Raw genomic sequence first — 27,648 nt, 5'->3', positions numbered from 1 at the left:
AAGTTCTCTATCTTGTATTTCCTAAACATCTTGTGCTTACGTAAAAGTGAAAATTGCTAAGATTTATCTAATATACAACAGTAAACATAAAAAATTTGAATAAAAGAAAATGCTTTTATTTCTAATCTCAACCTCTTCTTATGAATTATTGATCCAAACGGATGATTTCATTAAATATGTCACCTAATATTTACTAAACAGTAATAAATGTTACTTTTTTTCTTCCTCTGAGGGGTTTGTTTCTAGGGAAACACAATTAATAGTCACAGTAAATATGGTCTTCTCAAATGGTTTTCCCACTTCAACTATTCTGTTAAAAAAAAAAAACAAACCCAGGTACTTAAGTCTGCAGATAGCAAAAGACTACTATTTTAACAAACCAGTTATATATGATTTATTTTACTCTCTTACAAAAAAGTATATACATTGTGATCCCAATTTCAATTTTTAAAATATGCATAAAGAATGGAAAAATATATGTTAAAATGTCAGCAGTAATTTTCCTTGATTATTTCCATTTTTCTTTTTCTTTTTTGGAATTTTCAATAAAGAATCTAAATTACTTTTATATAATTAGGAAAAATGCTTACATTAATATTATTGCTTATTTTAGGTGATAAAATATATAACCTGTCACAAAGATATTTTTATAAAAGTATGATGTCGCATATTGATAAAATATATCAATTTGAGTTTGAAGAAAATAAAGTCTGAAGATTTCAACTTTCTCAAAATGTGGAGAAGTTGTTTCCCTGTACAAGGACTCACTCTACTGGTGACATAGAGAATATACTTAATCTGACATTTCTGAAATAACGGCATATTTTCCATAAACACTAGAGGGCAGGGTTTTGACTATAAAACAACTTCATTTGTATTTGTGTGTGTGTGTGTAAATATTTCACCTATATTTGGGTATATATATCATTTATATTTGTATACATGTACACATTATTTTGTACAAATACAAAATGTATATACACATTATTTTGTATAATAAACTCCTGGGCTCAAGCAATCCTTTTGCCTCAGCCTCCCAGTAGCTAGGACTACATAATATATATATGCATTATTTTGTATTTATACACATTTATAATGTGTATATATATTCTATTTATATACAAATATATACACATACACAAATATATATACACATCTTCTATATTTTGTATGTATAGAAATGAATGTGTATATTTTATATTTTGTATTCATTTGTGCATACACAACATATATTTTATATACATTTCAAAACCATTTTTAGAGATTTATTAATAAGTACATAATCTAAGGCTCTAATATGACACAATTTCATATTAAAACTGGATCACTAGGCTGGGTGCAGTGGCTCATGCCTGTAATCCCAGCACTTTGAGAGGCCAAGGTGGGCAGGCTGCTTGAACTCAGGGTCTTGGGACCAGCCTGGGCACATGGCAAAATCCTGTCTCTACAAAAAATAAAAAAATTATTTGACATGGTGACACACCTATAGTCCCAGCTTATTAGAGGGTGGAGGCAGGAGGATCACTTGAGCCTGGGAGGTGGAGGTTGCACTGAGCCAAGATCATGCCAGTGCACTCCAGCCTGGATAACAGAACCAAACCAGACCTTGTCTCAAAAAACCCAAAAACAAAAAATGCTAATTACTAATTGATATGGTTTGACTGTGTCCCCACCCAAATCTCATCCTGAATTGCAGTTCTCATAATCTCCACGTCATGGGAGGGACCTGGTGGGAGGTAATTGAATCATGGGGTGGTTACCCCCATGTGGCTGTTCCACTAACAGTGTGTGAGTCTCTTGAGACCTGATGGTTTTATAAAGGGCAGTTCCTCTGCACATGCTCTCTTGCCTGCTGCCATGTAAGATGTGCCTTTGCTCCTCCTTTGCCTTTTGCCATGATTGTTAGGCCTCCCCTGCCACGTGGAACTGTGACTCAATTAAACCTCTTTCCTTTATAAATTACCCAGTCTCAGGTATATCTTTATTAACAGTGTGAGAACAGATTAATACAGTAAATTGGTACCGGTAGAGCGGGTTGCTGCTGTAAACATACCTGAAAATGCGGGAGTAACTTTGGAACTAGGTAACAGGGAGAGGTTGAAATAGTTTGGAGGGTGCAGAAGAAGACAGGAAAATGTGGGAAAGTTTGCAACTTCCTAGAGACTTGCTGAATGGCTTTGACCAAAATGCCGATATTGATATGGACAATGAAGTCCAGGTTGAGGTGGTCTCCAACAGAGATGAGGAACTTATTGGGAACTGGAGCAGCAAAGGTGATTTTTGCTATGCTTTAGCAAAGAGACTGGGAGCATTCTGCCCCTGCTCTAGAGATCTGTGGAACTTTGAACTTGAGAGAGATGATTTAGGGTATCTGGTGGAATAAATTTCTAAGCAGCAAAGCACTCAAGAGTTGACTTGGGTGCTCTTAAAAGCATTCAGTTTTGGCTGGGTGCGGTGGCTCACGCCTGTAATCCCAGTACTTTGGGAGGCCAAGGTGGGCGGATCACGAGGTCAGGAGATCGAGACCATCCTGGCTAACACGGTGAAACCCAGTCTCTACTAAAAATACAAAAAAAAATTAGCTGGGCGTGGTGGTGGGCGCCTGTAGTCCCAGCTACTCAGGAGGCTGAGGGAGGAGAACGGCATGAACCCAGGAGCGGAGCTTGCAGTGAGCCAAGATCGCGCCACTGCACTCCAGCCTGGGTGACAGAGCAAGACTCCATCTCCCAAAAAAAAAAGCATTCAGTTTTATTCATTCACAAAAACATGGTTTGGAATTGGAACTTATGTTTAAAAGGGAAGAAAAGCATAAAAGCTCAGAAAATTTGCAGCCTGACTATGTGACAGAAAAGAAAAAACAATTTTCTGAGGCGAAATTCAAGCCAGCTGTAGCAATTTGCAGAAATAACGAGGAGCCAAATGTTAATTGCCAAGACAATGGGGAAAATGTCTCCAGGGCATGTCTGAGGTCTTCACAGCAGCCTCTCCCATCACAAGCTGGGAGGCCTATGAGAAAAAAATGGTTTCATGGGCCTTGCTGCTTTGTGCAGTCTCAGGACTTGGTACCCTGTGTCCCAGGCGTGGCTAAAAGGGGTCAACGTACACCCCAGGCTGTTGCTTCAGAGGGTGCAAACCCCAAGCCTTGGTGGCTTACATGTGGTGTTGGGACTGCAGGTGCACAGAAGTCAAGAACTGAGGTCTGGCAACTTCCACCTAGATTTCACAGGATGTATGGAAACGCCTAGATGTTCAGGTAGAGGTGTGCTGCAGGGGTGGAGCCCTCATGGAGAACCTCTCTGCTAGGGCAGTGCAGAAGGGAAATGTGGGGTGGGAGCCCCCACACAAAGTCCCCACGGGGGAACTACCTAGTGGAGCTGTGAGAAGAGGGCCATCAGAACAGTAGATCCACTGACAGCTTGCACTATGTGCCTGGAAAAGCTGCAGACTCTCAATGCCAGCCTGTGAAAGCAGCCAGGAGGGAGGCTGTACCCTGCAAAGCCACAGGGGCAGAGCTGCCCAACATCATGGAAACCCACCTCTTTCATCAGTGTGACCTGGATGTGAAATATGGAGTCAAAGGAGATCATTTTGGAGCTTTAAGATTTGACTGCCCTACTGAATTTCGGACTTGCATGGGCCTGTAGCCCCTTTGTTTTGGCCAATTTATCCCATTTGGAATGGGTGTATTTACAGTGCTTGTACCACCATTGTTATCTTGGAAGTAATTAACCTGCTTTTAATTTTACAGGCTCATAGGCAGAAGGGACTTTCCTTGTCTCAGATGAGACCTTGGACTGTGGACTTATGAGTTAATGCTGAAATTTGGGGGACTGTTGGGAAGGCATGATTGGTTTTGAAAGGTGAGGACATGAGATTTGGGAGAGGTCAGGGGCAGAATGACATGGTTTGGCTGTGCCCCACCCAAATCTCATCTTGAATTGCAGTTCCCATAATTCCCATGTGTTGTGGGAGGGACCGTGTGGGAGGTAATTAAATTATGGGGGTGGTTACCCCCATGCTGCTGTTCTCATAATAGTGAGTGAGTTTCACAAGATCTGACAGTTTTATAAAGAGCAGTTCCCCTGCAAACAGTCTCTTGCCTGCCATCATATAAGATGTGCCTTTGTTCCTCCTTGGCCTTCTACCATAATTGTGAGGCCTCCCCAGCCATGTGGAACTGTGAGTCAATTAAAACTCTTTCCTTTATAAATTACCCAGTCTTGGGTATGTCTTTATTAGACAGCATGAGAACAGACTAATACATTAATAAATACATTGAAAATTGAGGCCCTTTATTAAATTGATTCTAATTTAATACAAAATGCAAAGATAATTTTTTTTTAAAATTAGTTAAATGCCCTCAGAATAGCAGATCTTTAACAGAATACTAAAACCTTCTCTAACCCCAGAGGCTTCTTACACTTATAAGGTTAATGAATCGTGACAGTGGTAAAAGACAACGTGAAAGGGAAAATGATAATCCAGGAAGAGAGAACAGCAAGAGTAAAATCATGACTTCTCAAAATTGCATAGTTTATGAGGGGGATGTCAAGCTAATCTGGTATGTGACTACAATATAGGGTGCAGTAGGGAAATAGCTGAGGTTGGAAAAGTAGGGTAGGGTCATTTGGGGAAGGACTGTTCTGCTATACTTAAGAGTTGGACTTTATTCTGAAGGCAACAGGAAAGCTACTGAAGGCTTTTAACCAATAGAGGGCTATGACTGTATCTCTTTTTGTTAATGGAAAGACAGCAGTTCAGTTGCACCTTGGTATCCACTGGGAGATTGGTTCCAGGATTCCCACAAACACTAAAATCCATGAATGTTCAAGTCCCTTATATAAAATGGCATGGTATTAGCCTATAACGTATGCACATCCTCCCCTATACTTTAAATCATCTCTAGATTACTTATAATGCCTAATATAAAGTAAATGCTGTGTAAATAGTTGTCTATACTGTTTTTTATTTGTATTACTTTTTATTGTTGTATTGTAATTTTTTTCCCAAATATTTTTTATCCATGGTTGGTTGAATTCAAGGATGTGCAGCCCATGGATACAGAGGGCTGACTGTATACAGAGTGAATTAGAAGAGTGAGAACTTAGAGGACAGAAGGCCAAGAAGTCAAGTACACTAGCCTTAAATAGTACAAAAACAGTGAAAATGCAAACAGGAAGCATTCTAATGACATTTAAAAAGTCAGGAAGGACTGGACTTGGTGAACAGACAAATACAATGAATAAGAATTTCAAGCTCTGGTGAGTGAAATGGGTGGATATTGCTGGCTTCAAAGCAAAGACAAGAGTTTTAATCACTCTAAGTGCAAAATGCTTTCTGAAATCTGGGTAGCAAGGTCTATTAAACAGCGAGAAATGTGTGGCTAGAATTCAGGGAAGTGAGATATAAATAAAACGAAAAAATACGATTACTTTTTTGGTGATTTTTTGAAACGAGTCTCATTACCCTAGACTTATACCTGTTATTAAAGTAAACTTCTAATTGAGTGGTACCCATGTAAACTACGGGATGGCATTGTAATGTTAGGCTTAACTCTTAGTCAATTTAGATTATTATTTATCCACCTCAAAAACACATAACTAAAATTTATTGGAAAGCATATGACTTACATTTCATATACACACAGGGATTAAAACATTAAAAATATATACATATACATAATACACATATATACAAATTCACATTTCATTTGAAGTCGAGCCAAAATTTTAAAAGATATGAGACAAAAAAAATTGGGAGTTTACTAATAATGAAGGCCAGTAGTACCAATGACTATTAATAACTATACTAGTATAATTTTGATTTTATAAAGTCTCTCAAGTAAATGTTTTTATCTCTACAACCTGTCCATGAGGTAGGCTAGAGCTGGTAGTAACAATAGTAAGTATTCGAATAACATACATAAATTTAATATAATTTAGTTTCTTGTCTTCATGGCCTCCCCAAATTTCCAGAATAAACTAGAGATCTTAGATGTTCTTATTTCGGAATTTATATTTAAAATTGGAACTTTCCTGGCATGAATAAACTAGGTTAGAACACTACTGAATTTTCTAAAATTCTCTGAAACATGGAAAATATAGACCAAAGAAATTTAATACTGTTCCACTACGAAAAGCATCCAATCTGGTCTAGACATATAAATTGGGTACCATAAATGTTTGCTAATTATTACCCAAAGTTAAAATCCTAAGGAAAAGTCCAATCCAATTATTATGTTCTTGTAAGTCTGAACATGTGTGAACCTAGTAAAACTTTCAAATTGTTGGTATTAATTTTGCCTTTATAAACTGTTTTAAATCAAATTCTATTCCAAAAGGACAAATAGCCATCAAAGGTTCTTACTTGTGAAATAAGCCCCTGAATTTGTTTTTAGAAAACAAAGCATTATCTAGATATAGAATTTTAAATATTATTCTCATGTATCTAAAGGCTGAGCCTACAAGCTGAAAAGTCCTATGTTATTAGTGCTTTATAAAGACTGAAGCCTCAACACACCTCACGATCAGCCTCTTGCTTCTGTGTATTTTAGTATTTTCAAGAGTTGAAATGCATTTAAAAAATAAACAGGAAACAGGAATACTTACTTGAACCTGGCAGGTGAAAGAGGAGTAGGAGGAAACATTCCTGGTTCAAAAGAATCAAAGTAAGTCACTGTCCAAGAAAAGCTGCAACAGGAGAATCCAGCAGTTAGGGATATTATAAGTAGAGTCCAGAATCCTTAACAGGAAAAGAGAGGGGAAAAAGTACATTATTAACACCAAAACAATTTAAATTAAACCAGTATTCTCATGTTCAGATCATGTATATTTCTCATCTTCTAAATTATATGGATCTGATATTTTAAGAGATTTGAACTTATTGCAAGCTAACTTATGTAGAAATAAGTGTACATTACTAAAGCACAACTAGAAGTCATATCACTGAATATTTTAATTAAATGATAATACGTGGGAAAAAAGGGTAAATTCAACAAGAATATAACATCTTCAGTTTTATAAAATTCAACTACAGAAAACATGGTCAAAACATTTCACAAGACTCTTAAGATGTCTTGAGGCCAGACAAGGTGGCTCATGCCTGCAATCACAGTGTTTTGGGAGACTGAGGTGGGAGGATGGTTTGAGGCCAGGAGTTTGAGGTTGCAGTGTGCCTAGATTGCACCACTGAACTCCAGCCTGGGAGACAGAGTGAAACCCTGCTTCAAAAAAGAAAAAAAGTTCATCAGATTTTTCATTTAATTTCATAAATCATATCTTGCTATCTTTATTATTTAGTACTAAGTGATTCCTTTCATTCCACGCCATGCACTTTTGAAACTTGCCTCAATTTGGGGGTATCCCCTCTTTACAGTTTTCTTATGAACATTATAAACCTATTCTGATTCTTTAACTTTGCTCAGTATATGAACAAAAGTTGACTCCTGATTTACAAATGTGTGGGACCTTAGATTTTATTCGCACTGAGTTTGGAACTGTATTTTCTCACAGAAGTCAAGTCAAAAGAACAATATTATAACGGACTTAAGGAAAAACGGTTGAGAAGAATAGGAGGCATAAAGGGAAAAGAAAGGAGTAAGCTAATTTAAAGGTTTTTGGATACTATTCATAACCCATTAATAATAATAAAAGGATAATGACTTCTTCTTGTGGTTATAGGAAGACAGGAAATACTGATATTTAAGTGGTCAACTCCCTTTAGTAAGAAGTACAGCTGTATTTTGATGTCAAGTTTTCAAAAATTTTATAAATTAACTCACTTATTCACCCACTCAATCTATATTGAGGGGCTACTATGTGTTGGTTATTGTGCTAGGTAATGGGGATATAGGGATGAGCAAAATAAAAAAGATTGCTGTCTTCATGAAGTAATTCTAGTGGGATAGGAAGATAATAAAACATGTAAGTAAATTAACAAGATAACTATATATTGTGATAACTATTTTGAATAAATAAGATGTTACCACTTTAAGGAGGTAACATCCGAATTCAGATTGAAAATGTGAGCATATTTTTCTTGGAAGAATAATAGTTAATTCTAAAATTGACATGAAATAATAAGCAAAAATAGAGACTAGTCCAACCAAATATTGAAATAGTATAGGAACTGAATACCTAAAACGGTGTGTACTGATATACAAATAGACGACAGGGCCGGGCGTGGTGGCTCATGCCTGTAATCCCAGCACTTTGGGAGGCTGAAGCAAGAGGATTACTTGAGGCCAAGAGTTTGAGACCAATCTGACCAACATGGTGAAACCACCTCTACTAAAAATACAAAAATTAGCTGGGCATGGTGGTGCATGACTGTAATCCCAGCTACTTGGGAGACTGAGGCAGGAGAATCACTTGAACCCAGAGGCAGAGGTTGCAGTGAGCCAAGACAGCACCACTGCACTCCAGCCTGGGTGACAGAGTGAGACTCTTTCTCAAAAACAATCAAACAAACAACAGAACGAAGCAGAATACAAGATTCGGAAGAAGGCCCAAATAGATTAATAAAAAATGTTACTAATTCAATGGGGCGACCACTTACAAAAAGGAAAAGAAGTTAGATCCATACCAGATACCCCATACTAGACTAAATTCTAAAATGTACCAAATAATCTAAACATAAAGTTGTAGAAGCAATCACTGGAAAAACTGGAAAAGTCATTTATAGCCTTGGAGAGATAAAGACCTTTCTAACCATGATACAAAAATTCAAGACTCATATAAGACATATAATTTCAACTATATACAGTCAGCCCTTCCTATCCACAAGTTCCGTATCTGGAATTCAACCAACCTTGGATGAAAAATATTTGGAAAAAAAAAAAGTAACAATACAACAATAAAAATAATGCCAATCAAAACCAATACAGTATAACAACTATTTACATAACATTTACATTATATTAGGTATTAGAGAGAGTAAATGGGAGGATGTGCATAGGTCATATACAAATACTATCCAATTTCATATAAAGGACTTGAGGATCCAGATTTTGGTATCCTGAGGGGGTCCTGGAACCAATTCCTCATGGATACTGAGGGACAACTGTATATAGGTAAACACACATATTACTATATATGCATAGCAAAATAAAATGTCAAATTGAATGACAAAAAATTTTTAAATAAAACATACCTTTGCAACTTACAGCATAAGGGAAAATTTCCTGTTAATACAGATAATTCCTAGAAGCCAATTAAAAAAAAGACCAGCAATCCAAAATCCAAATATAAAGTTAAATGCAATTGCAGAATAAAAACTACAAATGTTAAAACATGAACAGATGCTCAATTCAATACCACTAATAATCAGAGAAATTAGGTATCATTTTTTCATCAACTGACAAAAATCAAAAAGTTGGATAACATTCTCTGATGCTGAGGCTGTGAATAAACAGAAACTCTTCATGCATAGCTGTTTTGGAGAGTAAATTGTTTTAATTTCTATGGAGAGCAGTTTGGCAGTATCTGTTAAAATGATGCACATATATGTTCTTTACTCCAGTAATTTTATATGTCTTTAGGACAATATATCTCTGTATATTATAATATACAATTTTATATATAGATATCTGTGTATATTATACAAACCTGTATAAAATGATGTATATACAAGATTGTTCTCTGTAGCTTTGTTCATAACATAGATTGGAAACAACCTAAATAATCAGTAATGAAGGTAAAGGATTGGTTAATTAAGTACATCCATACAATAGAATACTATGCAGCTATAAAAATGAATGAGGAAGCTCTTTAGGTACTGATATGGAAAGATCCTGAAAATATACTGGTGAGCTGAAAAACTGAAAGTTCAGAACAGCTCTATGCATTTGTATAAATAAGGGGAAAATATGTATTATACACATACATATATACATATGTTGTATATATGAAGAAATGTATATTGTACTTAGATATTTTAAAAAATTTCTGGAAGGATGTAAGAATTTAACATTGGTTCTCTGAGGAGGGAGGAAAGAGCGGTTGGGAGAAAAGAGTAAGCCTTTTCAGTCTATACTCTTACACTTTTTGAATTTTGACCCATATGACTATTCTACCTATTCAAAATAGAACTAAGTAAACTTGTAAAAAAAAAAAAAAAATTCAGTCAGGTAGTACTTTTTGAACAGAGGAGCAGCAAGGAGGTCGTATCAGAATCTTTGTGGACTCATTTTTAAACTGCGTCTTTAAAACAGGTTTCTGAGAGTGTGTTCCATGCCTCAAGAATACAGGAAGAGTTGAGAACACTAGCAGATGACTTACGAATTATCAAATTTCCTGACTATACAAATTATCCACCAGTCTTATTTTAGCAAGAAGCAGGTAAAAAGTACATGTAATGGACTGTTTGTAAATCTTGTGAAGCTAAGTAACAGACTGAAAAAACTGTTAAAAGTACAGACTCAGAAGAATTATTAATAGAAAGTGTGGTAAATTATTTCTCCTGGTAGTTCCCTCCTCCCATCTCCCACCTGTTAAAGAGCTAATGGGCTCTGTGTTCATTTCTCCAGAAGAGGGATGTGGCAAAGCAGAAAGAAGAAATAGCCTGTTTTTCTACTTTTACATTGCACAATATTTACGGAAACCAGTATACAGATATAATCAGGGATAGGAGTGTGGATAAACACAACATGTCTTGAATGCACAGCAAAGACAATGAGTTGATTGGAGTACAGATAAAATGTTTGTGTGGAACAAGGAGAGAGTGAGGGGCTTATCGACAAGTGAGAAAGATTTCCTTAGTTTAAATAAAGTATGTTGTATGCATGTTTGCACTTATGTGTGTAAATCGGGAAAGGGAGTAGTGCTACTGGGGCTTCCTGACAAAAGCATCTAGAAAAGCCCATGCAAAACCACACAGGGAGTATAGCTGTGTACAGTATCTTGGTAGGTAAGTACAGAGCCAAGCCTGCAGATGCCTCTGCCCTAAGCCTGGCACAGAAACACCACATGGTCATGTGGCTGGAAGTTGCCACATCTGAAACACCATCCTGACCACAATAAAAGATACTTCAATACTCATTACAGCAAATGTCTTGAGGATTAGTCTGCACCTTCACCCCAATATCCTGGCACAGTATCCACCTCTAGCACCTCAACCCAACCTGGAATTGGGTGAACAGAACCTTAGAATAACCTTCCTACCAATCTATCAGGATAGAGGGTCAAAAAAAAATTATAAGATTTAGTCTACAACTACAACTTAGGGTTTGCTATACTGCCAAATAGCTGTTATTTGCTATTATTTAGATGACTATGTCTAAAGAGGGGAGAAAATAATTGACAAGTTTACTCGAAGTTTAACATACTTCTCCAGAACAAAGATGATAGTTAAGAAAAATAAAGTGTTTGGGGACTGCTATAGAACGATGAAACTTCTAGATAAGTGAGGAAAGACACAAAGTAACATAAAAATAATCAAATGTGAGGCTTTCTAAAGCCTGTTGAACTTTTTCACTTGAGTGCTTTAATAGGGTACCTGTCAAATTTAATACAAGAATATTCTTGAGTTTTTCCAAAATTACTATTCCACAATCTAAGTACTTACTTCGCATTGAGCATTTTTATTATTTTATGTTCATTTTAAACTAGTCAGAAGCTGCATCATGGGTAAGTCAGGTCACAATGATAGGGGTAAAAAAAGTACATTGCAATATTGTGGTCTAGAAGTGTTTATGATTCAGGAAATTACCTAATTCATTTGCAAATAAGCAGAAAAGCCACAGAAAATGGTAACTCCCCAACAACTAAATTTTTTACAAGTCAGTACCTGCAGAATCCTCACGCTAAAATTTTGATGTTTTATAAGACCATTTTAGAAAGAATTAACAACTTTAAAAAGAATACAAAAATGAAAGCATATTAAATGAAATTCTTCCTTCCTCAGTTTGCCAATTTCATTCCTAAAAGTGATCAGCTAAGAGTCTGGTGTGCATCTTTCCAAAAATTATATACATATCTAGGTAATACAGGTACATATATAAAGCTAGTTATATATAAAACGTATATATATCTTTTCAGCTTATTTTCCACAAGTGAGATTCTCACCAGAAAAATGGTTCTGCATTTTGCTTTTTTCACATATACTGGAGACCTTTCCTATCAGTACCCACAGCCACAGTTCTGTTGTGTGTGTGTGTTTTTTTAATTCTAGCTTTTCTCTATTACAAACAATGCTCCAAGGAACATTCTTGTACTTAAGGGTACACTTGTACAAGGACATAGATGTTACAAATTTCCAGAATAACTGCTACCAAAGGTTGCAGGCTTTTAAATAAATACACACATCCTTCGTTCTTCTCTACAGCTCAATATTCATCAGTTGATGAAATGATGTGCGTGCATATATGTGTGTATACACACACACACACACACACACACACAAAGTCGGCTCTGCCACCCAGGCAACCTCCACCTCCCGGGTTCAAGCAATTCTCTGGCACAGCCTCCCGAGTAGCTGGGATTACAGGCGCCTGCCACCACACCCAGCTAATTCTTGTATTTTTAGTAGACACAGGGTTTCACCATCTTGACCAGGCTGGTCTTGAACTCCTGACTTCATGTTTCACCCGCCTCAGCCTCCCAAAGTTCTGGGATTACAGGCGTGAGCAACTGTGCCCAGCCAAAGTGATGTATATTATTATTTTTTTTTTTTTGAGAAGGAATCTTGCTGTGTTGCCAGGCTGAGTGCAGTGGCGCGATCTCGGCTCACTGCAACCTCCGCCTCCCAAGTTCAAGCAGTTCTCCTGCCTCAGCCTCCAGAGTAGCTGGACTACAGGTGTGCACCACCACATTCAGCTAATTTCTGTACTTTTAGTAGAGACGAGGTTTCACCATGTTGGCCAGGCTGGTCTTGATCTCTTGACGTCATGATCCACCTGCCTGGGGCTCTCAAAGTTCTGGGATTTCAGTCAGAAGCCACCACGTCTGGCCAATGAAATGATGTATACTAATCTTTTCCATCAACTGAAACTTCTTAAGACTGTTTTCATCCAAAGCAAAAACAGGGATGGGTAGGAATTTCCTATCCCAATCCCTTTGCTGGAATTTTATAGACACCTATCTAAGGGTATATTTGTTTTGGCTTATTTTTCAAAATAAGCCATTCTGGTGTCAGGGAGCAGTTACTCTTCTAAAAACATGCTGGCAACTTTATTTCTATGAAACCTTCCAGCAAAAGAGGCTGTTATATGCTCTAAATATTTTCATTTTGTTTAACAGTTTTAGCTTACGGGGATGAGGCAACTTTCAAGAAGTTTTATGAAGTCAGACACAGAGGCACCAATTTACACACATTATATATAATCAGAATACACCAGAAAAAAACAAAACTCTCATGGTTCCTATACTAGGGAAAGGTTTCCTATTAAATAAGTGTTAGGCAATCAATTGCACATACTTCATAAAACTTTATAAGTAAACAATGGGATTAAACTTGACTGTATACTAGTAATTTCCAAGTCCTGGGTAAGAGTTTCTGACATTTGAAATGTTTAAATAAACTGGTATACTTATATTATGAAATACAATGCAGTCATGAAAAAATGAGGTAGATCTATGTATACTGATACAGAATATACTCCAAAAGGCACTTTAACAAGGCTGCAAAATATACATGAATCCAATTATATTTTTTCTATAACAGTGAAAAAAACATGTATTTTAAATGACTATACATACGTAAACAAAGAGAAAAAGATGTAAAAAGACACACAGGTAGATCGGTGAAAGCCTTTGCTTTAATTGTTGGAATCTTTCCTGGTGAGATTAAATTACTTACGTAACTAATGCATTTTATGATACTAACAATGAAAATACAATACAATCATACACTGTTTGATGACAGGGATATGTTCTGAGAAATGCATCATTAGGTGATTTCGTTGTTGTTTGTACATCACAAGAGCGTACTTACAAAAACCTAGGTATATAGCCTACTACACACCTATAAGCTATACAGTTATATCCTATTATTCCAATGCTACAAACCTGTGCGGCATGTTACTATACCAAATACTGCAGGCGACTGTAATACAAAACAATAAGTACTTGCGTATCTGAACATACTTAAATATAGAAAAGGTACAGTAAAAATACAGTATAAAAGATAAAATATGGTACACCTGTATAGGGTACTTACAATGAATGGAGCTTACAGGACAAGGAGTTGCTCTGGGTCAATCAGTGAGCGAGTGACTGATGAGTGAAGGTGAAGGCCAAGGACACTACTGTCCACTACAATAGACTATTATAAACACTGTACACTTAGGTCACGCTAAATTAAAAAATTTTTCTCTTCATTAATAAATTAACCTTAGCTTACTGTAACTTTCTTACTTTATAAACTTTAAAATTTAACTTTACCCTTTTCTACTAACAGTTTAAAACAAAAGGACACTGTACAGCTGTGCAAAAATGTTTTTTCTTTATACCATTACTCTATAAGCTTCTATTTCTAATTTTTTAGTTTTTAAACTTCTTTGTTGAAATCTAAGACACACACACACATTAGCCTAGGCCTACATAGGGTCAAGGTAATATCACTGTTTTTCACTGTCACATCTTTTTCCACTGAAAGGTCTTCAAGGGCAACAACATGCATGAAACTGTCATCTCCTATGACAACAATGCCTTCTTCTGGGATACCTCCTGAAGGACCTGCCTGAGGCTGTTTTACAGTCAACTTTTTTTAAGCAGAAGTAATATAATCTAAAACAATAAGAAGCATAGTAAATACATAAACCAGTAACATAATTGTTTATCAAGAATTATGTTATGTACTGCACGTAATTGTGCTGTATTTTTTTTTATGACTGGAAGGTTATATAAAACTAGATTGGTAATAGGTTGGTTTATACCAGCATCAATACCAACATGTGAGCAATATACTGTACTACCAAGTTAGGACAGTTGCAATGCCACTAAACAGGAATTTTTCAGCTCCACTGTAATCTTATGGGACCACCATCATACAGGCATATATGCAGACCACTGTTGACCAAAATGGTATGTGGCGTATGGCTGTACTTAGGTAACTTTAAAAGTTGTAAAAACTATTACCAGCTGGCTACTAATAAAACTTAGATGTATCATATGCATGAAACTAACCATCAATTTTTAAATGTTTATGTAAGCAAATGTTCTCAACTTTATTAGATTCTATAGTTTTCTAACTTGAGAGGATGACCATTATTTTAAATAATTTGGTATCCTCTCTAAATCACATTCTATAGATAGCTCAAGTCTTTAAATCCCTAGAGCAAAGTGTCTCTCTAAACGTCAAAGCCAAGTGCAGGTGCAGAGGAAAGTGCTCTCTCCTCTCCTGCCAATGCAACATGAGCATAGTGGGTGCACAGAGTGCATGGTAGCTATAGCAGTTACACTGGTTAAGGCCTTCACCCAATCGCCCGACCACCTGCAACCCAGCCTGTAGCATTTCTACATCTTTCTGTTGAAACAGATGAGGAAGGTGATCCTCTGACAGATTAAGTGACTGAAGTTTCAAAAATAAATAACACCTGTAGTTCCCAACGCTGGTAAATCATTAGATTCACATGGGAAAGTTAAAAAAAAAAAAAAAACCAACACTTTTATTACAGATCATTTCAAACACAGAAAAAAGTTGAGAGAAGTATATAAAACTCATATACCCATCATCCAGCTTTAAACAATTAATTCATGGGCAATCCTGTTAAATTTATATTCTCCTCTGAAGCTTGTAATCTTCAGTATAACAGGGAAAACAGTCATCAATATTTTTATTTATCATGTAAGTCCAAAGAGGCTTTTTTATTTCCTTTATTTTCATGACACTTGAAGAATAATTTAGAGAGCAAAAAGACAGCGGGAAAAAACTTTGTTAAAAATTTTCATAAGAAATAAATACAGCAAATCCGAATTTCAATTCCCAGTTTCCCTAAAGTCATGTACACCAAAAATGGGCATGACCTGAGTGCAAATAATTGCTTACTAACTTCATGTATGAATCTACAACATATCCATCTTGTAAATACCACTTCCAGATTTCAGATACATCTCAAATTGGTTACAGCTTGTCATTATTCCTGCTTTTTTTTTTTTGCACTTGCGTCATTAAAACACAATGTTTGAAGGAATTTTTAAGCCTTTCATGGCTTATTTTGATGAAAAGAGGACAACAATCTTTTTTGCTCCATAATTTGTAACATATTTTGATTTTTAGATTACAAACAATTCAAATGGTCAACCCAATAATTCTTTTTTGCATTTTTTTTCCAAATCACCTTTGTATACACATCTGCCCTTAGCATCTGTCCACTTACAAACAGTATCAAATAAATTAGGATGCAGACCTCATAAAAGATGAAAAAAATACTTAAAGTCTTAGGAAAGTCTTACTGGAATCCTAATTCCATCATAATTATTTTATTCTTTTGATCATAGTTGAGAATTGGTGAGTAATACTAAAATAATGAAATAGGAGAATGTTTTGAGAAAGAACAATATGTGACCACTAAAATCCCAAAACGTATTTCAAAATTAAAAAATGTCCAATAGACCAATGTGGTAATTTCAAGATCAAATAAACTTTATGAGAAATATAGCTCAGTTTTCTTTATTCTTTTGAAGATCCCTAAGAAAGAATAAGTCATGAAATTTCAATCCTTACAAACAGAACTGCTCGAAATAATTCAGAAATGAAAAATGGTCCAATGAGCCCTGATTGTACAGTGTACACTGACACATACAGCCAATTAAGTTACTTAAATTCAGTAGATAATTATAGGGTCTGAGATTCTGTAAAAGCAAAAAAAGAAAATCTCCAGGGTCTTCGTTTTTTTTTTTTTTTTTTTTTTTATGTCAGGTTTGGGAACTACTAGGCCAGTGGTGTTCAAAGTATATATAGCCCGCTAACTAGTAGCATGCAGAGCATCAACTCAAAACTTGTCAAAAATGAAAATTCTTGGGCTACATCTCACACTACTGAGTCAGATATTCTGCACCATGTGAAGAGCAGCAAAATTTATCTTTCAGGTGATTCTGATGCCAGCTAACTTTTGACTTCATTAGCCTAAGAAACGTCCCTCCCAACCACCAAAGTTGGACTACAGAGTACCACACAATGTCAACCCAATTTATTGAGATTTAGGGGTCCTAATGTCTGGTTCTTATTACTGCTTTTATGGTTAAGAAGAGCCCTGTAATAATTTCATGACTAATAATTTAGCTGCACATGGCTAATTCTTGCTGATAACCCATTCTTTTTCTGCCTTGCTATACTACCTAGACTATCTATGGTATAAAAATTATAATACATACTTTCTTGAGTTTTGGTTTAGAAGAAAATAACATTGATGGATACAGTGTAGTTGAGAATACTAGAGGAAATAACACACAAATTAATGGTTTTTGGCATATTGTAAAAGTGCAATAAATGGTGTTATTGTTAATTACTGAAACACATTGTTCTCTAAACTTAAATTTGTGCTTTCCCTTAAAGTTTTTCTTATTGCAAGTTACACTTATACATTGTAGAAAATAAAAATAATAAATACAACCAATCAATTCGGAAACCCAGATAAACTAACATTTTGATTATATCCTTCCAGTCCTTTTTGGCTTTCTCTCTTTTTTTTTTTTTTGGCCTTAGTCATCATTTCTTGAATAATACAAATAGATAACACAATTTTACAAAAATTGTGCTATAGAATAGGATATTTGTGACTTTTTAGATGAAATATTAGAGCTACCCCACCCAGCCACAGATAGCACTGTAACACTTCCTTAATAGAGTATAGGTTCAAATTATAAAGTCCACACACTGGCTAAAAAGTTCAAGTTCAGAGTTTCAATCAATTTTCATCATAAGGATGAAACTGAGTTTTACTCAACTTGTGTCTTTTTAAGAGAATGGGCCACCTCCAACACATCCTTTCTCTTGGACATTTTTTAACACTTCTAATGTTCTGTATCATGAAATCATGATGGCCAAAACAAAATCTATAGGTGCTTTTAAAAAAGCAAGTCCCCAAGTGATTGTTACCCATACCAAAATGAGAATTGCTGCTATAATCTGTTCTTACTGACTGCCATGCCAATCTTGGACTAGGATTAAATTGCAATTAAATTCTGCAGTGTACAAAATTTTTGTCAGTCTGTCTAGGAAAAGAAAGAGAACTCTTTCATGGTAGAGCAGTTACTGTGCTCACGTTGCTTTTTCTAAAAACCAACCTACTTTCAAACAAAGAATGAGGCAATTTGCAGTAAATTTTAAATATGAGTCATGGAAATATTAAGATAATAGCATGTGTGGGCAATAATAAGTATGCCAAGAAATAAAGAGTAATATACAAAACAATCAAACATTATTACATTTGGCTACGAGGTTCCTAATAAACAGGGCAAAATAAATAGTGAAATATAATAAAATCGTTATCATCTGATAAAAGGCTGCATGGTACTTTTCCCAAACGTAATGGATGACTTCAACAACATTTTCTTATTAAATATTTCAAATTGTTTCTTCATGTGAAAACTGTCTTATTAATTGTAAAAAGGATGTAACTTCATAGGCATCTCCTCAGGGGTAAACTAATGAGGCAATTTTTCTTGATATCTAAGTTAATCAACTCAGCGTTGATTTAGATGGAAGTCAAGTTTGAGAGAACCATCCTACCTTTTCAGCTATCAATTATCTCAAGAGGAGTTTTAACCAGAGGACAGGAGTCAATTCAAAACATTCTGTAAATAGGCTAACTTGTATTTTTCTTGAAAACAGTAGAGAATTGCAGCTTAGAAAAAAAGGCAGGTGTTGCCACAATCACCTCAATCTTTTGTTTTGTTTTGAGTTGGAGTCTTGCTCTGTTGCTGAGGATGGAATGCAGTGGCGCAATCTTGGCTCACTGCAACCTCCACCTCCCCGGTTCAAGTGATTCTCCTGCCTCAGCCTCCCGAGTAGGTGGGATTACAGGCCTGTGCCACCATGCCCAGCTAATTTTGTTTTTGTATTTTTAGTAAAGGCGGGGTTTCACCATGTTGTTCAGGCCAGTCTCGAACTCCTGACCTCAAGTGATCCACCTGCCTCGGCCTACCAAAGTGTTGGGATTACAGTTGTGAGCCACCGCGCACGGCCGATCACCTCAGTCTTCTTAAGAGCTTAATCATCTTGGCCCTGTTTCACTGAAACAGATTTTTAAGAGTCCTCTTCTGGTAGAGACGACTATTCTCTATCCATATGTTATAATACATACATCTGCTATAACTATTCTTTAAAATTAACCCCCAGGAAACTGATTGAATTAGCCCATTAAATGATATTAACTATTTTTATTCTCCATCTGACCACTGGAGCTCATCTGACCATTGGTTCAAAATAATGAGCTTTGTTTTGGCATAGCTGTTGGGTTTTTTTCACCATAAAGATACAACACTTTCTGCTCATTCCTGACTCTTAACAATAAATTCATGCCATTAGCAAAATCTTAATGATTTTCCTATTTGCTGTAAAAATATTAAGTATCTATCATGCATACCTAAAAGCAATATGGGATTATTTAATCCTAAGTGGAAAAGGAAGCAGGACCATGTCAAAAGACCTATCACATTCCTTTTGATATTGAACAAGCCATTCCTTCAGATAACAACTGCCACTCATTCTACTCCTAAATGAGAAATCAGGACAACTTTTAAACAGCAAAAGGTTTAGAATTCATGCCTAGTTCATAAGATTCTGTTTCCACTGCATCAAGAGGTGACAGATCAATAAAAGCTCTGAGAAGCCTAATAATCTTGGCTTATTTCTAGAGATAAAACAATGTAAAAACATACACTGATAAAATGAGTAACTAAAAAGTATGTTTTCTCATGCAAGAAGTTGACAAGAACAGACAAAAGTTTCCATGCAATATCTAAGAAACCAACTTCTTTGCAGTTTGAAGATAAACGGTTCATGTTTCCCCTTCTGCCGAAATAAGGTACACTATACTTGGTGTCACCATAAGGGTGATTAGCCATAAAGTGGTAGATTAGAGAGTTTAGGAAAGAATGGGAGAGGGGAGGACATGTGTCATAGTATCTCAACCATCTATCTACAGTGATCAAATCAAATGATTTAATTTAAAGTGATCACATCAAATGACTTGATTCATGTGATCGAATGTAGAGTGATTAAGTTTGATCTCCCCTCCCCAATTTAGAGTGATCAAAGCAAATAGGAGTAAAATCTGCTGGACAGGTAAAGTTTTCAACTCTTCAGAATCATTTTGGTGGAGAGAAATATAGAATAACCTTTTTCACTGGAAACCTGTGAACTATAGCATTCTACAGACACTGCAGAAACTGAGATCTGACTCTCCTAGTCATTTACCTGTGCAAGGATGGTCAATGCTTTAAAAAAAAAAAAAGCTGCACATAAACATATTTGAACTTAAATTCCTCCTGAAGCCTACATAAGACATTATTTACCTTTGCTAAGATAGTGAGGAAGTTCTTTTGTTTTTAAATTCCTGAGAAGAGCTGTGGGAAGCCTCTTCCAGAAGGTAATTAGAAAATGTTAAATATTTCTCTGGACCTGAGTCACATGCAGTTGTGTTTAAAATGTATTACTAGTGTGTGTGGTACATACACATACCAGTACCCATTAAAAAAATTATTATTGTTTCAGACAGGGTCTCACTCTGTCGCCCAGGCTGGAGTGCAGTGTAACAATCACAGTTCACTGCAGCCTTGAACTTCCCAGCTTAAGTGATCCTCCCACATCAGCCTCCCAAGTAGCTGGGACTACAAGCATGAGTGAAACCATGCCTGGCTAATTTTGTTTATTTTTTGTAGAGACAGGGTCTCACTATGTTGCCCAGACTGGTCTGGAACTCCTGGGCTCAACTGATTCTACTGCCTCAGCTTCCCAAAGTGTTGGGATTACAGATGTGAGCCACTGCACCTGGCCCCATTAAAAAATTATAGCAAACATACCATAGATGCATACACATACTCCACACATATAAAGGAAATCTAATAACATTTATCACCAACATATGCAAATTAAAAACAAGACTGAATGACTGCACATAGAAATACATTAAGTATTTTATCCCAAAGTTAGTTCAAACATGATCTGGAAACACAAATGTGAGCTCAAAAGCAAAGCAAGCGGCAATTAAGTCCATACCTAATAGTCCAGTGTCTACATCATCTTCATTTTTCAAATTCTCAGCATGCAACTCTGCAAATACAAAGAGGGACTCAGGTAGGAAAGTAATACTATAATTTGAAAAGTAACTCAAGGGCTGTGAAGGCATTGTGGAGCTGTGGAAAGTGCTCTGGAGTCACAAAGAACTGGGTTCAAATTCTGATTCAATTTACCAGCTATGTGACCTTCAGCAAGCAAATTAATGTGTTGACCACTAAGGGAGCCAACAGCTATATACCGTACATAGGATGAGTACTGTTTATTCCCTAAGGTAGTGGTAAACACTAAAGGGCATACTAGGTGGAGTTCAGTTCCTTTCTCTATTCTTCAAAATAAGCACAGTTCAATGTCTTCTGCAATGGAATTCCACTTATCATGGTTTTGTGACTTTATGATACAAAGGCAATGTCTCCGAGCAAAAGAGAAATAAACCACCTAGGAGACAAAACTATCAGAATTGCAAAAAAGGGCAAAAAAGTGGGGAGGGGAATGATAAATGAAACATTGGCAGCCAATCATTTAAGACTGATAATTTACATTCCATGCACATTCAAAAAAGGGTAAAAAAGGGGGGAGGGGAATGATAAAGAAATGAAACATTGGCAGCCAATCATTTAAGACTGACAGCTTGCATTTTATGCACATTCAGTTTACCATTTTATGAAGAGGTAAAACCCATATCAACTGGCCAAAGTGTCTTCTGTATGAAAATCAAGCATTGTAAGGTTTTAGATGCCATGCCATCTGCAGCCCACTAAACGCTGGGAAGCAATGAGGACAAATAAAAACTGGAGTTAAATAGATTTAATTATATTTAATGAAGTACAAAAATAACACTTCAGTGACAATGTTTTGGGTGCTTTTCATACAACAAAGTTCTTTTGTTTTTTTTTTTTTTTTTCAGTAACTTGGCAAAGGTCACAAACTAGTGAGAATGGAAATTTAAACTTAACTCTGCTTCTTTCCACGATAATATACACTAGCCAACTAAATTATACAACCGTATGCCTTGCAATAAACTTCAACCGGCCAATATTTCAACTTCAGACAGAAAAACAAAATTATTAGAGGACGAGTGGACTATACTTTCTGCAACAGAACTCCGTGCACTACACCAGGATACAAACTTAAAAACTGAGAGGCTAATTATTTTACCTATAAAAGAAGAAATTTGGACTATGCGATGAAAATTTTTGTCTCTCAGGATTCTGTGTAGAGGAATTGGTGGACAGCACATCTTTATTTGTGGATGAAGGCCATCGAACATAGCCTATTTTAATTATATGCACTTTTCACTGTCTCATTTTAAGGGTGGGTGTTTCGCATTTTGTTTAATCTTGACAATATTTCATCCCCCGTGTTCAAGGACTTGAAGATACTTCTTCAAGTACCCATTTAATCAAACGATCCTTTTTAAAAATACGTCTCCTGATCATGGATCAGGACGCTCCACTTAGAAAAGGCAAAGGGCGGGAGAGCAAAGTAAGATGCAAATGAGGACTCTGGGTGAAAGCAGCTGCCAGCCTGCGGGCTCAGCGCGAGGGAAAGGGAGATGGGTGGAGGCGAGAGCCACACCCTGGCTCAACTTTACTCTGGACAGACTTTCAAGGCCTCGGCTTCAATACCTTTAACGATCAAGTAGGCGATGGCGAGGAGGAAGGCGAGAAGGATGGCGAAGAGCAGCGAGCAGAGGATAGAGAGGACCTGGACCGGCCACCGCCGAGGCTGGGCTCTGCTGCCCGCGGCCGCGGGAAAGATACCATTGCGCTTATCGGGCAGAACGGGCGACCCGTCCCCGTCCGGCTGGAGCACCGAGCGCTTTCTGGGCTCTGACCACGCCCCAGCCGAGAACTCCGCCCGCAGGTCGCGGGCCACTTGGTCGCATCCCTCCTCCTCGTCGACTTCGCCTTCACCCCAGCTGTCCCCCTGAGTAAAGGAGGAATACGATGGCCGAACCACAGGGCCCGGGGTGCCGGGACCGCGGCGCCGCAGAGCCGACCGCCACCCGCTCTCAGCAAACGACATGGCGCGAAACACAACGAAACCCGCGGAGAACGAGCCTCTCCCACCAGCCCCGCCCCGGGTCCGCAACAGCCAATCCGCGGCAGTGGCCGCTACCACCAGGCCTCAGAGCCCAGGGGTAAACCACGGAGAGCAAGGGTGGGCGGCGGGTTGCAAAGGAAGCCGTAGGGCCAAAGGAGAGGCGGAATGCGCTTCCACCAGAGCTCGACCCCAGGGCTGTAGCCGGAAAGGGGAGCAGGAAAGCGCGCAGGGAGAAGCGGGCGGAGGCCGAAGGCTGTCGAGTATCCACTCCCTGCGGGGCTTCGTCCCGGCCGGAGACCTCCGCCACCCCCGCGTCACCAACGGGAGCGCGCGCCCCGACAGCCCCAAAGCCGCATCTTTTCGACGCCGGGTCCTAGCGCCCGCTCGCGCCCTCGGAGACACATTCCCGAATCTATTTGTCTTCTCCCTTCTTCCCCACTACGCTCACACTCTCCTCCAGGTTCCCCCATTAAGGGCAGCTCTCTACCTGGCGCTCTCGCGGTTCCTTAACTGCTCACCCCCATCTCCCTTTAGTGTGGTTCTCCCTACCCGTACCACAACTTCCCTCACGCTACTCGACACGCCTCCTTCCCCCTCCGCCCAGGCGCGCGCTCTCCACCTGGTGCGTACGGAGATCGAACCCTCTCCTCCGAACCCCTCCTTTCGCCTTCCCCGCCCCCTCCCCTCCGCCTCGAGCACCGCGCGCGCGCATTCGGTCCCAGCCACCGCTAACACTAGAGGCTGCTTACCCCCGCCCCCTCCACCCTACCCCTGGCGGCCTCAGGTTTGTGGGGCGTACGTAACTCGGGCGGGGAGGGTGAAGGTGGCAGACCCCCCACTGCCCCACCCCCTACGGGGTGAGGCGCTCTAAGCTCGGGAAGCTGGGACACTGTTGTCTTCCCTTCCCCTGGGGAAGTTGGTAGAGTTTTCCCGACGGAGGACTCGGTGCAGAAACTTCCTCCGTCCTCCTCCTCCCCCCCCCCCATGCAGGCGACGCCGAGTGAGGCTGAGGCTGGGGGCGAATCGCCGCAGAGCTGCGTGTCGGCGGCGCATTCTGATTGGACAGCGGGGAAGCCCGTCAGCCTGTTGGCCCCGCTGGTCCCGCCCCGTAGCGCAGGGCAGCCTTTAACCTTTAGCCCCAGTGGGCGTCAGCCACTCAGATCGCTTCTTGTTGGTATGTGTAGCGGCAGTGGCCGCCGGCGGAGCAGTCTGAGCCCGACGATGAGGCCGGGGACGGGAGCTGAGCGTGGAGGCCTCATGGTGAGTGAAATGGAGAGCCATCCTCCCTCGCAGGGTCCTGGGGACGGGGAGCGGAGATTGTCCGGCTCAAGCCTCTGCTCCGGCTCTTGGGTCTCTGCTGACGGCTTCCTGAGGAGACGGCCCTCGGTAAGGGATCAGTGGGGCAGGGGGAAGGCGGCACAATGAAAAACGGAGTGAGAAACAGGAAGCTTTCTCCGAAAGGAGAAGAAGATAAGAGTGGACGAAGGAAGAACTCGAGATGGTGGGATATGTTCTGAGGGAGAGAAGTGGAGGGTGGAAATGCACAAAGAGAAGGATGTGAGACCCTGGAAGTTCCCCGTGGGCTTGGCCTAGACAGATGCGTGGTGAAGGTGCTGGCTCTTGGGCGGGGTGAGCGTCTTGGAGCTTTAGGCCCGATTTTAGCTGGGAGGGGGAGGCAGGGGCTTGATACTTTAAGACTTTAACAGCGGCTGCCAAAATTTGTTTTCATTAGTCGTCGGGGTGGTCTGCAGGGGGAACTGTTGGGACAATTGGCAGGAGATAATTAGGTGGTTTTAATTTAAAACATAGAACAATGGACTCATCGGTAAAGAAAGTAGTTGTCTTTTTAAACTGCGTTAAAAAGGATGAATTAGTTGTTTGCATTTAGTGTCCGTGAGTGACAGAACCTCAGTCTTTGAAAATGTATTTTTGGCAGAAGGAATTTTACCTGTCTTAAAGGTTATGTTAGGAAATAAGTTTGTTAGGAGTGAATTGTGCCTGGGTAGCCATACTGTTTGTGTTTTATAAGACCGACTCTCACCTGAGTTAATTGGATAGAGCATTTTAAAGTTTAAAATCAGTAGTGTTATAAAATAACAATAGCTGGCTATCTTTTATATCTGCATGAAATAGGAGTTGTTGTTTTCACCATAACAGTTTTAAAATTAGTATTCAATGTGTATCCTCCAAGCTTAGCAAGCCCATTAGTAGCTGGTTAAGTCAGTGATTAAAAAAGAGAGAAAACCTATGATCCAGCGGTCCAGGATTCATCTTAACTTTTCCCATTTTTTTACGGAATTTGCAAGCTCGTTTTAAATACTAGCGGAATGCGTTTTGTTTGAAACAAGGTATAGACTAATCCAATGATGTTATTACACATAAGCTTAATATTATGTCGCTTCAGATAACTGATCTGTTGAAATGAGATTTTTGGAAGCATTTAGTATTATTTGCTCATTTAAAAATGTTCACTGTTTTTCAGATGGGGCACCCTGGCATGCATTATGCCCCAATGGGAATGCACCCTATGGGTCAGAGAGCGAATATGCCTCCTGTACCTCATGGAATGATGCCGCAGATGATGCCCCCTATGGGAGGGCCACCAATGGGACAAGTAAGACTGTTTTTGTTTTATTTTGCATTTATTTATTTGTTTTTGCCTCAGGTATTCTATCAAGATTTCAAAATCTAGGTCAGTAGTTATAGCTGTTTAATGATTAGTTTATGCCCGAATAATTTCAAATAAGCCAAATGTTAAATCATCACTCTAACGGAAATTTGAATAATGGAAAAGTCTTCTGAGAAATTTAAATAATGAAAAAGTCTTCTGAGAAATTTACTGATGACCTCAAAACTAAGAATTTTTTTCTTTATTATGTAAAAGTAAAGTGTGGATCCAGGCTTTTATTTTTAATGATTATTTTTTCAAGAATGCCAGTTGAAGTTGATGGTCTAAGAGTAAATATTATCTGATACAGCAACATAACTGATTTTGGTAGACCATGTAAATAAATAGAATCTGAAAATAGCTATTGTTTTGGTTTAGAGTGAATTTTATTCCTGAAATATCTTCCTCTGTGTGTGTTGGAGGAGGGTGAGGGAGGGTGGGGAGTTTGTGCTCTATAATTCTGATTCTTCATAGGACAGTGCCAATAGGTAGTTCATTTTCCACTTACACTATTTTTTTTTAATGCTTGTTGCTTCTACACTCCTGCTTATGAGCTGTCCCTTCCATCTCTAGCATAAATTGTAAATGGACATTTTGTAGGAGTGATTTGGATCAAAAGGTTTTAATGCTGATTCAGTGATTTCGGTAGAACTGAGTTTCTAGAGAAGCATCCAAGAAAGGTAACAGGTTCAGTTACCATGAGTAATTTTGTGCTTCATGTTAAGTTCTATAATAGATCTTTAGGTGGCTGGGTTATTTCCATTTGAGTATTTCCATAAATCATCAAAAATTTAGGCTAACAAAATATTTTGGAAGCCAATTTCATGTGATCTTTTGCTAATTAGTACTGTTTGATAATTGTTTAAGCTTCATGGTTAAAGTTATTGGTGAAATTGCAGTGGGAAAAGGAGCTTGCTATGTGTCTGTCTCTTTTTACTTAACCTTAAGAGTAGAAGGGCTTAATATCCAGTGATTTTCCTCTTTTTTTTTTTTAATTTGGAATATTGCCCTTAATTTTGTTAAAAAACAAAACAAAACAAAACCTTTATTCAAAGGCACCAGCCCCAAAAGATTCTGCTTGCAGGAGTTCTTTAAATAAAAGAGCCTTTTATTCTGTTACTCTAGAATAACACAAATTTTAAAACTCTCTAGGTGATGGAGAAACAACTTTGATTCCTCTTCTGTTTCTTTCCATCTCTAAGCAGCAAGGAGCTCTTCTTGTTTTCTTGGTAGAGCTGCTCTAACTAGATAATGAGCTTTAAAAATATTTATTCTTTAAATGCTCTGGTTCTTATTTAAAATTAGTTTCTTTCCACAGAAAGATAAAATAAAACAATTTGCTACTGCCAGATGCTTCTCTCTTTTCTGGGGCCTTCTGTTTCCATTGGGCCAATCAAGGTAAGTTTTGCAAGGGATTGACCTGCTTACCCTTGCTGTAATGGTGCTATTGCACTACCAAAACCAAGATACCAGCTAGTCATATTTCTAGTTAAAAAAAAAAAAAATGCAGATTTTATTTTTTAAAAGTACTTTCATGTATCTCATTGACATAAGCTGGTCACAGTTTGCTTTATGGCCCTTTCTCTTTAGCTGTATCAGTGACCATCTTTCTAGTAAGTTTACTTGCTACTCGGTACACATCCATTCAAATAACTGATTTTTTTGGTGTGGTTTTCTTCTACTTTTTCCTAGGCTAATATATGCCATGTGCCTTTAAGTAGACCTAATTATTTAGATGTTTAGAATTCTTCTCCCTC

At 38.2% G+C, this 27,648-nt stretch overlaps 2 protein-coding genes across 11 annotated transcripts in view; one reads left to right on the top strand and one right to left on the bottom strand.

The window, feature by feature from the left end:
• The window catches only part of ARL6IP6 (ARF like GTPase 6 interacting protein 6), a 43,099-nt gene extending 19,266 nt beyond the window's left edge, over positions 1-23,833 (bottom strand). Inside the window, exons 1-3 of one of the 2 annotated variants that reach the window (XM_004032656.5) lie at positions 22,806-23,833; positions 21,160-21,213; positions 6,609-6,741 (exon numbers count right to left, since the gene is read on the bottom strand). In XM_004032656.5, the coding sequence (XP_004032704.1) occupies positions 6,609-6,741; positions 21,160-21,213; positions 22,806-23,205 (587 nt within the window). In that variant the 5' untranslated portion in view covers positions 23,206-23,833. Of the gene's footprint in view, positions 1-6,608; positions 6,742-21,159; positions 21,214-22,335; positions 22,767-22,805 lie in introns of those variants that run through there. The other variant, XM_031008533.3, reaches the window with a different exon arrangement.
• Positions 23,834-23,901: 68 nt separating this feature from the next.
• Positions 23,902-27,648, top strand: part of PRPF40A (pre-mRNA processing factor 40 homolog A) — a 62,201-nt gene continuing 58,454 nt past the window's right edge. For 4 of the 9 annotated variants that reach the window (XM_031008531.3, XM_031008530.3, XM_004032653.5 and 1 more), the window contains exons 1-3: positions 23,902-24,007; positions 24,214-24,483; positions 25,706-25,837. In XM_031008531.3, the coding sequence (XP_030864391.3) occupies positions 24,400-24,483; positions 25,706-25,837 (216 nt within the window). In that variant the 5' untranslated portion in view covers positions 23,902-24,007; positions 24,214-24,399. Of the gene's footprint in view, positions 24,008-24,193; positions 24,610-25,705; positions 25,838-27,648 lie in introns of those variants that run through there. The other 5 variants (XM_055380876.2, XM_055380874.2, XM_055380879.2 and 2 more) reach the window with 4 other exon arrangements.

Source organism: Gorilla gorilla, chromosome 11, assembly GCF_029281585.2.
Source record: "Gorilla gorilla gorilla isolate KB3781 chromosome 11, NHGRI_mGorGor1-v2.1_pri, whole genome shotgun sequence".
NCBI lineage: Eukaryota > Metazoa > Chordata > Mammalia > Primates > Hominidae > Gorilla > Gorilla gorilla.
Note: the sequence above shows the minus strand (reverse complement) of the source record. Positions and strands in the feature narration are given on the sequence as shown.